The sequence below is a fragment of the Trematomus bernacchii genome, unplaced genomic scaffold (genome assembly GCF_902827165.1).
Source record: "Trematomus bernacchii unplaced genomic scaffold, fTreBer1.1, whole genome shotgun sequence".
NCBI lineage: Eukaryota > Metazoa > Chordata > Actinopteri > Perciformes > Nototheniidae > Trematomus > Trematomus bernacchii.
Genome location: NW_022987739.1, coordinates 950,826 through 966,622, shown reverse-complemented (window position 1 = coordinate 966,622; position 15,797 = coordinate 950,826). Strand labels below are relative to the sequence as shown.

Here is a 15,797-nt window from a genome sequence, read left to right as displayed (position 1 = left end):
GGAGACAGCCACGGCCATTGCCGTTCGAAAGCGCTGGAGACGCTGTAGTACATATGCCAGGCCTGTAAGTGGCGCTGTAGTCTGCCACAAAAGCAGGGAAGAAGACTTGGTTACCATGGTTACCCTTCTGTTTATTCTCCGCTGTGGCTTTCTTTCTCCCTCCCCGAGGCAAGCGTTTGCTCCCGCTGCAATGCAATCCCTCCCCGTCGAGGAAAGCACTGTAATTCTCTCCGGTTAGTCCACCAGCAGATGACAAACACCCACCTCTCCGCCTCTTCCAAGGAACGAGGGGACCGTGCGGCAGAGTTTCAGTTTCAGTTTGTTTCGCCGGTCAAGATGTCCGTTAAAGTTTAAATCTTCCGGCCAAAATTAGAAAAGTGCCGGTCAAAGGTCTTCTTTGTTATTTATTGAGCTTTAAAACAAATGAATAACGACTCTATATAATAAAACACGGAGGACGGAGATCTCTTTTTCTCCCCCTCTTCTGACAGCCCAGCAGCTGATCAGAGCACGTCTCCCCCTCTCCTGCAGGGGGGCGTGGTCAGCAGAATCAGACCCGTAGACAGCAAACAGCACATAGAGCGAAATGAGGCATGGCTAAAATGCATGATCTGTTTGGTATTTTGAAAACAGAAATGTATAAATATACCTTATATAGGTATGGCCCTACAATATATATAATTTAAATATAGCATGATAGGTCCACTTTAACTAACATTTTTCTGTCAATCCACAAATCATTGCAGGTCTAATTTAAACATGTCATGTTATCTCTGTTTGGCACTGTTAACAGTTTTAAGATATGAAAGGTAATCCCGTAAATCATCTTAAGCAGAAGTCACTTGTTGAGTTTCTTCCCCTAACAAGTCTACTGCTTTCAGGTGATTGAACAAGCAGCCCAACAAAGATCTCTGAATCAGTGGAAATGATCTGAAGATTGAAGACGTGTTTTGTACCGTTTGTAGGCGGAGTGGTCGTTCTTCACGCTGCACTTCATGTTCTTCAGCTCGTCGAGCACGGCGAACATGTTGATGAACTTCCCGAGCGTCAGCAGGTACGCCTCGGAGACAAAGTCCTTCCTGCGCTCCTGGTGGCAGAGACGCCGCACCTCTCCGCAGAAACGATCGATGGCCGTGCGCTGGAACACAGAAACACAGAGGAAATAAAGGGTTAGTGTTTCTGTGACATAGAGAAGGAGATTATGTGCAGGTGAGTGTTGGGGAAATATTTTCCTAGGCCCACACCTTTGACCCAGTTTGCCTGCGACCTTAGGCTGCTCTCAGTGTGTGGCCTCCCTATTCCTGCCTGTTGGCGTCAGCTGATAGAGGTTATATTGCTTTATCTTGATATGCACAATGTTGATTCTTCTCTCAGAACTAGCTACATACATGGGTCTGGGGTAGAGATCTTCAGAATTGGTTTGGCAACCGCTGTGTCAACTCTCGGCACAGCAAATGTTTTGTGAATTCTCTGGCCGAAGCTCCAAATAAACCATCTGTGTTTGCCATTCAAAAGTGTCTGCTCTCCTCGTGTCTCTCTGAGTCCTTTCTCCATTGCTTCAGAAGTTTCCATCACAGTGGGGAGGGTGTAAACTCACCTGGAAGTACATGAAGTTCATCAGCTTGGTGACCTCGGGCTCCAGCACCTCCACCGTCTTCTCGTAGATCTCCACCCTGTTCGGCTGCTCGTTGCATTTCACCTGAGACGCGAGAAGAATCCATAACAAATAAGTCAAACCTGGGGAAGCATGTTTCTCCATTCGCTCACTGAGATCACCTGGAGCACACACTGTTAAGACAGTACTGCACGGTTACATTATAAATAAAAACATGCATTATTGGGTCATAAGTGCTGACAGGGGAGACGTGAGTCCATGAATGATGAAATATATTTATGATCTGATGATAATAAAAGGGACGTTACCTGAGGGATGGCCCGGGAGCAGCTCCTCCAGGTGTACAGCATGATGGCGTACCCCTCCCCCTCCTCCAGCATCACGTTCTGCACACACACAGAGTTACACAGTTAGACACACACAGAGTTACACACACACAGAGTTACACAGTTACACACACACACACAGAGTTACACAGTTACACACACACACAGAGTTACACAGTTACACACACACACAGTTACAGTTACACACACACAGAGTTACACACACAGAGTTACACAGTTACACACACACACAGAGTTACACAGTTACACACACACACAGAGTTACACAGTTACACACACACACAGTTACAGTTACACACACACAGAGTTACACACACAGAGTTACACGGTTACACACACACACACAGTTACACACACAGAGTTACACACACACAGAGAGTTACACACACAGTCACACACACAGAGTTACACAGTTACACATACACAGAGTTACACACACACAGAGAGTTACACACAGTCACACACACAGAGTTACACAGTTACACACACACAGAGTTACACAGTTACACACACACAGAGTTACACACACACAGAGTTACACAGTTACACACACACAGTTACACACACACACAGAGTCACACACACACACACACACACACACACACACACACACACACACACACACACACACACACACACACACACACACACACACACACACACACACACACACACACACACACACACACACACACACACACACACACACACACACACACACACACACACACACACACACACACACACACACACACACACACACACACACACACACACACACACACATTTTAACCACTTCTTTTTTTGTAATCTTTCTCCACTTTTGTTTATCAAAGCTCATGTCTAGTTGTTCACCTTTTCCACTCCCACCTTAGACCCATTTTTAGACGGAGACACACACAGAGTTACACACACAGAGTTACACAGAGTTACACAGAGTCACACAGAGTCACACAGAGTCACACAGAGTCACACAGAGGTCACACAGAGGCACACACACACACACACACACACACACACACACACACACACACACACACACACACACACACACACACACACACACACACACACACACACACACACACACACACACACACACACACACACACACACACACACACACACACACACACACACACACACACACACACACACACACACACACACCACACACACACACACACACACACACACACACACACACACACACACACACACACACACACACACACACACACACACACACACACACACACACAACACACACACACACACACACACACACACACACACACACACACACACACACACACACACACACACACACACACACACTTCTCCACTTTTTTTTATCAAAGCTCATGTCTAGTTGTTCACCTTTTCCACTCCCACCTTAGACCCATTTTCAGACGGAGATAGTAGGTCAACAGTATTTTCCACACAGATGGGATTTAAATCGTCTGAAAGCTGGGAATCTGAAGAATCCTTTGAGATGCAGCCCAGCTCTGTGTGTGAAGTTGTTCGAGTCATAAATCTGTAATTAACAGATTGTGTTTCGGTGCCTATGAAATTAATAATCTCATCAATTGTTGCAGCAATCTTTGGGTTAATACCATTTATAACACCAATTTGATTTGATTGAGATTTGATCAAAAGGATCAGAAATTCCTCCAAAATGTAATTAAAGTGTGAAAAGTCAAAAAGATACGCTTGAACTTGGAGCATTATTTAGCATCCTTAGCTTTAAAACCGAGCCTACTACATAATCTGAAAGACCGTAATGTTGAGAGTTAAGAATGTTGCATGTAATGCTTTTAATGTGTACTAGTGTGTATGAAGTATTTAGAAAAGCCTCATTGATAACTCAGCTAAAAGAAGACCTAAATCCAGACACAAACCATCCAACATACAGAGCGTTTCTGAATCATTGATCCCGGTGGGTGGCAGGAGGAGCGTCAGTGCTCTGGAGCTTCACACAGAGTGCCGTTTGATTCAGAGCAATTATCCCTCACTAATTACACACAAAGCTCCTTTATACTGTTCTGGAACGAGATGATCCAAATGGAGGAAAACGTCCTCCAGAGCCGCAAACCCACAGACTAAATGTTCTCCTGCTCAGAACTAAACTCAGACAACATCTTTCTGAATCTGTGTGACTTCGGTGAGAGAGGAGGTTACAGAGAACTAACAATTGGTCTCCAATAAGTGATGTACTTACATCACCCATGTGGTGCGGACACAGATGATAGCATTTTTTTTTTAAAAGGGGAAAAAAGTTGAAGAAGAAACTAATATGTTTTTTCAAAGCAAACAGAATTGGGTTTGGCCTGACTACGCCTGAACTACACACCGAAATTACAATCCAAACAGGTTTTCTTTTACACAAATAGAACACAAACACCACCATTTACAGCAATTCAATGATGGCCATATTTCAAACTCTCTGAAACATGATTAGTTATGTGAACACGTCATACATAAAAAAAAGGTTCAGCCAAAAAAGCACCACTAATAATAATACAAATAGTCTGCTAACTTTTATTTAATTGTAGTGGTAAATTATATGTACTTAAACTAGTCCGTTAACTTTATTTTACTGTGGCATATTGTAGTCCAGCAAGCTTGTTTTATACTGTGTAAATACTGTAAGTGCAAGTAAGAGACCGTTTTAGTTCTGGAAATGTATAGAACTCACTTCATATTTATTTAGATAATGCCTCATTTGCATATTTTAGACATTATATTTCAGAAAACCTGCATTACAAATAAGAGTTTTGCAGTGATGACGTATGTGTGTAGTCCAACCCTAAAGGTAGCACAGCAAAGGGACAAAAAACTATAGGATTTCTCCGTGTGATTTTGGATTATAGCAGAAAATAATCTGTGTCAAACAAACGTTTATGGTTTTAGGAGTTGTTTCCGCACCAATCTATACTAGCTACTGTAAGTTATCAACTGGGGGAGTTTCATGGTGATATCTGTACATTTTAGATTCTGAAAGTCAGATGTTATGAAACTGACGAGCGAGACCAAAGGCACATTTTCTTTAGTCCTGTGCTGTGTGTAAATGGTGCCGGTAAAACAAATGATTATGGTATTTTCTTTCTTTCTTCGGTTTATGTACTCCCTGTAAACAAGAAGAAACAGAGAGATGAGAGGAGGTGTGTGTACCATGCTGGAGTGAACGGTGGCCTGCTCGATGTATCGGGCGATGCCGGTGACGAACGCATTTCGATCCTCAAAGTTGGTGTTGAAGTTCGGCTGTGGGAAGATGGGAACATATGTTACAGAAGCGTATGGCACAAAACACAATATATTTATATCACAGAGAATCATAGTGTGTCTGCTACAGGTATCCAAGAAGAGAGGTTACCATTTCAATTAAGGAGCAACACTAATATTATATAATAGATATCAGATGTAAACGTGTACAGAATGTTCATGGTGATGTCCGCACTTGTATTTGTTAATGTCACTAATTGATCTTCTTTATGACTAGTTTGTTTGTCTATTCTTTATCCCATGTAACTGCAGCACATAAAACGTCTTCGTGTTCGTTAAAAAACGTTTAAATAATCCCAAAATGTCACATCAAGTCTATTTGTTGGCAATAATTAACCAATGCATTTCAAATACATTTGTAGAGCAATGTGCATATTATGATAAATGAACTACATAGTAATGTCCGCACTTGTATGTGTTATGTGTCTGCCATTTATCTTCTTTATCACTAGTTTGTTTGTCTATGAATTATTTTCTTGTATCCTATGTAACTGCAGCATATAGACGTCTTAATGTTCGTAAAAACTGTGTACAAATAATCCAAAAATGTCACATTAAGTCTATTTGTGTGCCGTAATTAACCAATGCATCTGAAGTAGATTAGTATAAAGACTGATGTCTGTATGTAATATGATACATTAGCTCCCTGCAGCAGAGGAAGAGTGTGTGTGTGTGTGTGTGTGTGTGTGTGTGTGTGTGTGTGTGTGTGTGTGTGTGTGTGTGTGTGTGTGTGTGTGTGTGTGTGTGTGTGTGTGTGCGTGTGCGTGTGCGTGTTTCCGGACCTGGAACATGATGGATGCCGGCAGCGGCTCGATGCAGGGCTGCTGGTCCGGCAGCGGCAGCTCCTCCAGCAGATCCACGTTGGAGAGGGCATCCTCCAGAGTCACCGTGGTCGTCATGATGCTGCAGAGAGGAAGAGAAGAGGTTAGTCTGTGGAAGGAAGGGCCTTTAAAAAGCATGGCAGCCTTTCAGGTAATAACAGAACACCTTTAAAAAACATACAGAGAATAAAGAGAACTAATAAAACACAGAGTAAAACAAAGAGAAGTTAAGCAAGTTATTAAAAGCAAATAGCATTCGATTTAAGATGTAATAATGTTTCTTACTCCTGTATTTTACCTGCAGCATTACTGTATGTCTCTTGCACCATTTGATTTGTTTTGATGTCTTAAGTATAGTATGTTACATCATTGGAGGACTTAAGATAAGCTGTAGCTGTAGTTTCTTTGACAATTAAGCCTTAGAATCTTGAAATCATTGGTTTTATTCTTAAATGAAGAACATGCATTAGAAAAAAAGATTCAAAAATTCTGAAACAATTTACAAATAGTCATATCATATATCCATCATAGCAAAGGAAGCTAGACAAATCCTAATGACACTATAGCCTTTGTAACAGTACGATGCCATTTAGGGTTACGGCTGATAGTGGAGGCTCACAGCGGCGAAACTGTGGCGCGCTTACACTGTAGGTGCGCCGCGTTTGGGGGTGCGGGTGCTAGTGGAGCCTCGCAGATGGGGGTGCTGCAGCCCCCTCAGCATCCCCCCCTTCCCGCATCCATTTGCGATGTCTCGCTGTCTCGCAGACCCCACGCAGCAAGCAGGAAATGAACCCAGCTCACACTGTCTGCTCCTCACAGCAGCGAGCCGCGCAACGTCCCGCCAACACGGCACCCAGACCCCACGCAGCATTCTCATCTGTTTTTCATTACTGGTGTCATTTTCTGGTTGCTAACGCCATTGTAACACATAATCACTGATGTTCCGCTGTAACGGTGGTGGACTCATCAGAACAGAGTGGGCGAGCTGACCAATCAGAGCACACTGGGCTCATAGAGAGAGGGGGGGGGGCAGGAGCTCCAACATGCCGTTTAGGACAGAGAGTGAATACACATACTATACAGAGATGCTGTATGAGAAACCAATGTGAGTTTGGAACATTGAACAATGTAAATCTATTCTAGTAGACCTCAACAATGGAATCATGATCAGTAGAAATGGCCATGACATGGGACCTTTAAGGGTCAAAAAGCTCTTTATTTTTCTCATACTGCCTGTGCTGCAGCACCTCTTTTCACCCTCTGTCTGAAACCAGAGCCCAGTCTGCTCTGATTGGTTTGGATGTCAATGTGTCCCTGAAGTAAACAAAGGAGTCCAATGGAGGCATTTCAGGCAGGGGGGAGTGTGGGAGAGAAACTAATGGGCTCTTTAAACAATACTTAAATATAAATGAGTGTTTGTGTTTGTGTGTGGTATACATATTAATACATATTGTCCCGTTCCTCAACAGGTCCAGGAGCAAACTGATGACCAACATGGATCCAGTGAAATACATCAGACCTGTTTATTGTGAGCTCTGCTGCTGTTTGCATTCTCACACTGCTGCTGACAGCGAACAATCAAAAAAACGTTTGCAATCAGAATCGACAGAAACACAAAGCCTGTGGTCGTGGGGGGCACTGACCCCCAGCTGCAGATAAAGGGTCTGAATAATTACACACACACACGGTCACTGTCAGGTCATTGAACACGTCAGGAGATGATAAACAGCTGACAGATCACTGCAGGCGGAAGACATTTAGATTTCGTTTCTGAAAACTCAAAGTCCAACCACACTGACTTATGGGATATGTAGTTTTTATCATATCAAATATTCAGTTTCACTTCATATTTGTTGGTTGTTAAGCCTCAAAAACAACTATTTTGTTTAACACAACACACTCGTTGTACAAACTAACAAGTTACATTCAGTAGAAAGTTACCTTGTCAAATAAATAAAAATCACTTTTATTGATAAATAATCAATCAATCGTATTCAAAGCTTCATTCAAATCGAAGCTTCAAATTAAGAGAAAAGCCTTGTTGTGTCCTCCGTCACATTAAATCTTGAGTAAAATGATTATGAGTAGTGCTGGGCGATGTACCGTTTCAAACCGAATACCGTGAACTTTATACCGTATGATATACATTTTTCCCATACCGTAACACCGTTGAAATCGTAGCGACGGGCGCTTGAGCGGTGCGGCAGTGAAAGGAGTCACCATGATGAAATGCATGCTGGGGTACAGCACAAGCGTAGCAGCAGAAGCATAAGATGTGAAGCTGAATGTAAAGACGGACACTGAAGAAAATGAGACTGGAGCTGGAGATACAACGAGGAGAGGAGCTGTGTCTGTCGTTTGGAGGTCTTTGGGATTTAAAAAAAATCTGACGTGGACCGAACTAACATTTATTGCAAATGTTGTCGAACTAAACGATTGCCCGAGGAGGTAACACAAGTCCTTTACTCCACCACATCGACAGAAAGCACTTATTGGAGTACGAAGAACGTATGAAAATAGGATCTGCTTCAACGTGGAACCCTGGTGAAATGTCTAAAGTTAAGTCGAGTCAAGCGTCGCCTGAGGAAGCATTTGTTCGAGGGACTTGGAGCCCTAATTATGAGCTAGAAGCCCTGACTTTCAGGTTTCATTTCAGTGTGTGTATTAGGAGAAAACTGTAGGAACTCTTCTATTTCTTAATAAAAACACATTAAGACGTTAACATCCTAAAATGCACTTAAACCTAAATTCAGTACCGAGCTGAAACAACAGAAAATGTGTCACAGTCCAGACTGAGGACCTGACTTTCATTGTTTTTACACCAGGTAAATTAAAAGTACTGTAAGTAAAATAGTATACAACTATATAGGGGCGGCTGTGGCTCAGTGGATAGAGTGCTGGACTTCGAATCAGGGGGTAGCAGGTTTGAGTCCCACTGCAGTCAGCATGTCATTGTGTCCCTGAGACACTTCACCCCAAATTGCTCCTGTGGGGATTGTCCACAGTATTGAGTATGTAAGTCGCTTTGGATAAAAGCGTCTAACAAATGACATGTAATGTATAGGTTTATCAGCTTTTGGATGACTGCCACGCTAGTAGTTATCCTACACAAACACTACTTAAATATAATTCTACTTATAGCATATCATTTTAGAGCACTTGCCTTGTCTTGATCAGACACTGTGCACAAATAGCAGCTTTAAACACAATGTGCAAAATAAAACGGTGGTGTTGGTGTTCCTGCTGACAGACTGCAGTGATCAGTATTATTAAGTGTTCGGCTGCTGAGGGGATAAAAATAGGCGCTAAGTTGTGAAATAATGTTTTTTTAAAGAGGGAAGGAAGTCAGAAAGAAGAGCGAACTCTGTCTCAGTAATTATTCAGACAAACACCTTCTTCTTTTTGTTTGACAAGAGGGGATGTCAGAGGGCAAATCATTCAAAGTCTGTGACAAAAAAGGGAAGTAAGAATCACAGACATGTGACTGAGAGAAAAACGGAAAGTTACCAAGAGAAACAAACTGTCCTGCTTTTCCCAAAACATACATTTACAAATATAGATAAAAAAAAAAAAAAAAAAAGATCTTTGACAAACATTTGACCCGACAACTCCATTCTTGAGTTCATCCACTTGAACTGCCTGTGCATTATTTAAAAAGAAGGAAGCTGAGTGTCTTCACAGTTCCTGTTTAATCTGTCGATGTGTCTGCTCTTATAAGACAAATTAGAAAAGACATGCTGCTTATAAAAGGGTTCAGAGAGCATAGCGTGTGTTTGACCGTCTGTAATCACACAGTAAGGAGCTTACACTGCTGCAGGTAACTAGGTGAGTCAGGCTGAGGGCAAACAACCACTAGAATCAAACCAGGAGTATTTCACTTAAGCTCCTCAGACGTTTGTGAAATCACAGGAAGACTAACTGGGACACTTCTGCACACTCAGGAGGGACTGGAGGATTGAATCATAGTCATTCATAAACCTTTGTGCATATAATGACTTTCCTTCAATAAAATGAAGATTGAAGCATTGATAGATACTTATCTAAAGTTAGCACATTAAATAAGATTATAGTTATTACTATTTCCCACGCCTCCATTCGACTCCTTTCTGAACATAGTGACTTTGTTATATTTGCGCTGTTATTGGCTAGCGCTCCAACACATTGTACATGATAGGCTAAGGGGCGGGACATCTCTAAGCGGTTGACCAATCACAACAGAGCCGGCCAGCTAACCAATCAGAGCAGACTGGGCTCTGGTTTCAGACAGAGGGTGAAAAGAGGTGCTGCAGCACAGGCAGTATGAGACAAAGAGCTTTTTGAACATTAAAGCACAGAGACATGTCACAGGAGATAAAGAAAATACAAATATGAAGCTCAAAATTAGCAGAATATGTCATATTTAAGATTTGACACTTATGTAAGCTCTGCCTAAATGAAATGCAAGAATATCACATTCATCAGAGAAGATTTCACATCTAAAGACTTCGAGGAAGCCGCTGCATTCCTCTGAAGAGATGCAACAACATGCCCTGCACAACACACTCAAAACAAAACAGAATATCTCAACTGGAATCCTCCGACCACAACACACTGAAGGATGATTCTGCACTGAGGTGTGAAAGCCTTCTTCGGCAGGATATCACACACTTCCTTATCAACGCAAAACAATCTCTACGTTTCTCAGAGCTTCCAAAGACAGTGCAAACACTTAACTGATGTTCACTCAAGTGCCTCTAGTAAATCTAAAAAAGTACATTTGGACCCAAAAAAAGCCTGTGTTGTTGAATTAAGGAAAAAGACTCAACTCAGGGGCCCAAAGTGTCAGAGGCCCCCAGGGCTTTCACCTGCAAAATGTTACTAAAAGAGAAGACAACTACCCAAGAAGAGACTTAAAATGACCACAGGGACACATCACAATGACTTGAAAGACCAAAACTAAAACTCAAAATAACAAATGCACAAAATAATGCTTAACGACTACAAGCAAAAAAAGAGGCTTAAATAACTAAACAAAGACCAACATTGACGAGAAAATGTCCACAAAGTGACTAAGAAGTGGGGCTTGTGTGTCAGTCATCCACACCAATCAGAAGTGCTGTGCTCCACATGCACCAGCCATTGTTAACCAATCAGAAGTGGCCCATGATAGAAGGTGATAGACAGATTGATCCAGTCACCTGCCAAGTATTATTGAAAGTGCCTGCCTTTTCCAAATGGCTTCCAATGGAGCGTTCCTAGATGGTTTGGTGAAAGCATCTGAGTCAGGTTAGTAATGCTCCATCACATGTTTCTATTACAGGGTGAGTCTTAAACTGAAGCTTGACTTTAAAGCAACCCAACGGACGTTTCATGTAAGTTTAGTTCTTTCACTCGTAGCTCGGGCTGCGGGGTGCTAGCGACGGGAGCACGTTGATACGACCTTCCTAGCCGGAGATATGGCCGCATTTTACAATAAACTTCCGTTGGTTAAAACCAAATATCGCAAATTAGATTATTTCCCCAAATCGTGCAGCCCTACTAAGAAGGACACGAAACAACAACAAAGCTACACAGATCCATGAAATGTTCCTTTTTCTCCAATGACTTCTATGCGAGTGTTTTCGTATGGACTCGGGTCTACATTGGGTTAGAGTTAAATGATCAAACTTGCTAACAAAAACTCAAAGATTGGGGTAAAAGAAAAGTTTAAAAAGGTTCAAAAAACAAACTTTGCTCTGTATTCTTTAACAAATGCACGCCAATCCTAAAAGTAATTGAATGAAAAATAGAAACCCAAAAATCAGTTTCAGTGGCTTCACCGCTGAAGTATAACCAGAACACCTGAAGTATGAAGTTAAATTGGTTTTGCAGCATCTTTGAAGAAGACGTGTAACCACCGGAAGAAGCAGCGCCAGATAAAAACAGATGTGGTTTCACTATCGTTGCTTTTCATCTTCCTTCCTTCCTTCCTTTCCTTGTGTCCTCATATCTAAGACTTGTAAACTAAAAGCAAGACTTCACACACTCCTCTTTAAAAGGCACGTTTGACAGGTTTGATGGAAACCCAACACAACCCAATTTAATCCAAAGTGAACATATTAATTTGCACAAACTACATACTTACTAAATACTACAAACATTTAGTATTTAGGAATGTTGTTCCAGTATTTTATATTTAATTATCATTATTATTTATTTGTATGTGTGAAATATATTCTTAATTCTCTAAAACATGTATTTTAAAAGTTATTTTCCTAAGTATTTTTATTTGTATATGCTAAATTCAGAAACATATATTTTTTTATATATACATTTTCCTACATATTATGATTTATAATAATACCTATTATTTTATTAAAATGATGCCAACAATTGTTATTATTATTGTCTATCTGAACATGTGAAAAAGACGCCTAATTAAGTACAAAGAAAAACACTACAAGGTATTTCCCTAAATATCCTAACACAGAAAGTTCACACTGATGCAGTGAACTGAAGTGAACTGGCATTTAGGCAGGGCAGTGAATGCATCACCAGGGTGTGGAATACAGTCTGGTTCCTGAACACAACACTGTCTTTGAATACAGTAAATCCCAAAGGATCAAACTAAAATCAAATTAAAACAATGATAAAGACTCATTAAGTGTCACTTTAAACACCCACTGAAAGTTAAATTGCTTAATTATTAAATGTATAACTTTTATTAACTTTTTCCAACAGCAATCACAACTCATGGACACACATAACTCTCAACTCCAACTCACTACAAACTTCTTATTTGCTTCTCATTTGAGCTTTAGAGGCAGAAACCCTTAGTGTAAAGTGACTTTCTGCTGTGTGGAAGTCCTCCAGCAGCATGTAGCTGATCATGGCCGAATCCCTGCTCCGAGCCGCGGCCTGAGATTAGTCACAGCCCGGGCCTAAGAGCCAGGAACACGGCTTTACGTTGCCACATTGTAGCCTCTTTAACCGGATGACATGCTAATTAAAAGCTTGGGTTGAAACAATGTTGACTAGACGCTTCATATAAACTGGTTTTGCATAGTTTACTTTAAATTCTTCTCGATGGTTTTACTCACCCGGAGCTGTGTGGTTAGGAAGGGGAACTTGTGCGGTTTATAAGCCGACTACAGCGACATGTATCCGGACAGCTGGGTTCACTGAAGTCCTTAAAAACATGAACAAGTGTGTTTAGTTTCTCCTCTCGTCGGACCAGAGGAATCTTTTTATCGGTGTTATTATCCTGGGCGGGGGAGGGAAGCAGGGAGTTCCTGAAACAGGGAAACTCAACAGGAAACTCAGAGAGGGTTAGGGGCGGGACTCCTCCTGCAGGGGGAGGAATGTACAGTAAGAAGAAGCTGCCCCTGGGTGCACTACTATGGAATGCCGTTTAAGCCAAAATTAAATAAATACATAAATAATGAAACTAGCTGCACCTTTACCAGCTTTGATAACACTTGAATGATCAATAATTATAAAACATATCATATATATTATTCTGAAATGGACCAATCTGCACAATGACTACTTTTACTTTTGGTACTTTAGGTGTATTTAGATGCTAATACTTTTGTACTTTTACTTGAGTAACATTTTGAATGCAGGACTTTTACTTGAAACAGAGTATTCCTACACTCTGGTACTTCTACTAAGCATCCCATGATGTGTAAACTGTAGTGTATGGAATCCCGTTTAAGCCAAAATTAAATAAATACATAATAAATATGCCCATAAAATAAATAAATATGGTTATGAAATAAATTCTGAAATAAATAAATGAGGCATTATGAAATAAAATGTCTTGAATTAAATAAATATGCTTATGAAATAAAATGTCTTGAATTAAATAAATGTGGCATTATGAAATAAAAGTCCCTTGAAATAAATAAATAAATGTGTATTTAAATGTACATTTACATATATTTATTGCGTCATTTATTTATTTCATAGCTATATTTATTTATTTCATAGGCATATTTATTTATATATGTATTTATTTAATTGTTTAATTATTTTTGGCTTAAACAGCATTCCATACACTACAGCGTACACATTATGGGATGCTTAGAAGAAGTACCAGAGTGTAGGAATACTCTGTTACAGTAAAAGTCCTGCATTCAAAATGTTACTCAAGTAAAAGTAGGAAAGTATTATCATCAAAATATAGTTAAAGTAGCGACAGTAAAAGTAGTCATTGTGCAGATTGGTCCATTTCAGAATAATATATATGATATGTTTTATAATGATTGATCATTAAAGTGTTATCAAAGCTGGTAAAGGTGCAGCTAGTTTGAATGACTTTGTATACTGCAGGGTAGCTTGTGGATTTACTCCAGGTGGAACTAAAGTCTGAGTTAACACTTGATTATATTTCACATCATTCATCCACATCTGTAAAGTAACTACAGGGATTAAATACATGCAGTGGAGTAGAAGTACACCATTTACCTCTGCACTGTAGTGGGGTAGAAGTACAAAGTAGCATAACATGTAAATACAAGTAAAGTACAATTAACACACTATTAAATAAAAAGGCATGCACATAGTATAAAAAACGTACAGAAGTACACATTCAGGGAAAATAAGTAAGTAAGCAGTATTTATTAAATAAAATAAGTGTAGAATACTGTGTGGTAGTGGGTAGATTGCAGTGGTAATTCAATAAAGTTATATATTTACTTAATAACATACAGATTCTTGTTCCAGTCTTAAAGGTCCCATGTCATGGCCATTTCTACTGATCATAATTCCACTGTTGATGTCTACTAAAATAGATTTATATTGTGCAATTTTCCAAACTCACATTGGTTTCTCATACAGCATCTCTATATAGTATGTGTATTCACCAGGTATTCACTCTCTGTCCTAAACGGCTTGTTGGAGCTCCTGCCCCCTCCACTCCCTGTGAGCCCAGTGGCCGTCTGCGAGACAGCGAGACAGCGAGACACAGCAAAACCCAGCCCGAACACACACACCCGCAGCCTGGCTGGGAGTTTGTGTGTGTGCTCAGGCCGAGTTCCGCGGTGTCTCGCTGTCTCGCTGTCTCGCTGACCCCACGCCAGTGAGCCAGCTCACACCGTCCCGCTCCTCGCAGCAGCGAGCCTCGCAACGTCTGAATGATCAACATTTGAATAATATGAAAAAAACAAAACACAATTAGTTGATTATTTTAGCAAATGATTTCAAACTCAAAATGTCTCTAGTATCTTTAGGTTTTCTTTATGACATGGAAATGACTGGAAAAAATCAATTACATTTTGCAAAAGTCCAACAATTTTACTGATTTCTACGACCCTCTGATTGACCACTTGTGTTTTGTTTTTCAATTTTGGTTCCGTTTTTGTTCATTATGCCCTCAGATTGAATGTATTTAATGACCACTGATGTGATGTGCCTTTTTCTGATGTATTTGAACAAAATATTCAATACGTTTGGAAAAAAAAGCTTCCCAGGGTATGGAGGGTCATTACTGCCAACGAGACACACAAGAACTAAAAAAAGACAAATGGTGACTAAAAAGTGAAGTAAAAAAAATGGAAGTGAGTCAGCATTTTGCCACTTCTGGTTTCCTCATCTGGACAGATTCTCTCTCTCCCCCTGCATTAACTATAATATACAGTATGTCTTGAATATAATGCAAGTAGTTTTTTGTTTATATATATATATATATATATATTATAATAATAAGGGAGCAATAAAAATAGGATGAAAAGTGTGTTTGTGCTTTTCTCTCCTGTGCTTATGCATTTA

General features: G+C 40.4%; 1 protein-coding gene across 1 annotated transcript in view; it reads right to left on the bottom strand.

Annotated features, from left to right (window-relative positions):
• The window catches only part of cyfip1 (cytoplasmic FMR1 interacting protein 1), a 50,939-nt gene extending 37,594 nt beyond the window's left edge, over positions 1-13,345 (bottom strand). Inside the window, exons 1-6 of the mRNA XM_034146255.1 lie at positions 13,127-13,345; positions 6,030-6,150; positions 5,137-5,226; positions 1,924-2,001; positions 1,598-1,699; positions 957-1,138 (exon numbers count right to left, since the gene is read on the bottom strand). Coding sequence (XP_034002146.1) covers positions 957-1,138; positions 1,598-1,699; positions 1,924-2,001; positions 5,137-5,226; positions 6,030-6,146 — 569 coding nt within the window. The 5' untranslated portion in view covers positions 6,147-6,150; positions 13,127-13,345. The remainder of the gene's footprint in view (positions 1-956; positions 1,139-1,597; positions 1,700-1,923; positions 2,002-5,136; positions 5,227-6,029; positions 6,151-13,126) is intronic.
• Positions 13,346-15,797: the final 2,452 nt, after the last annotated feature.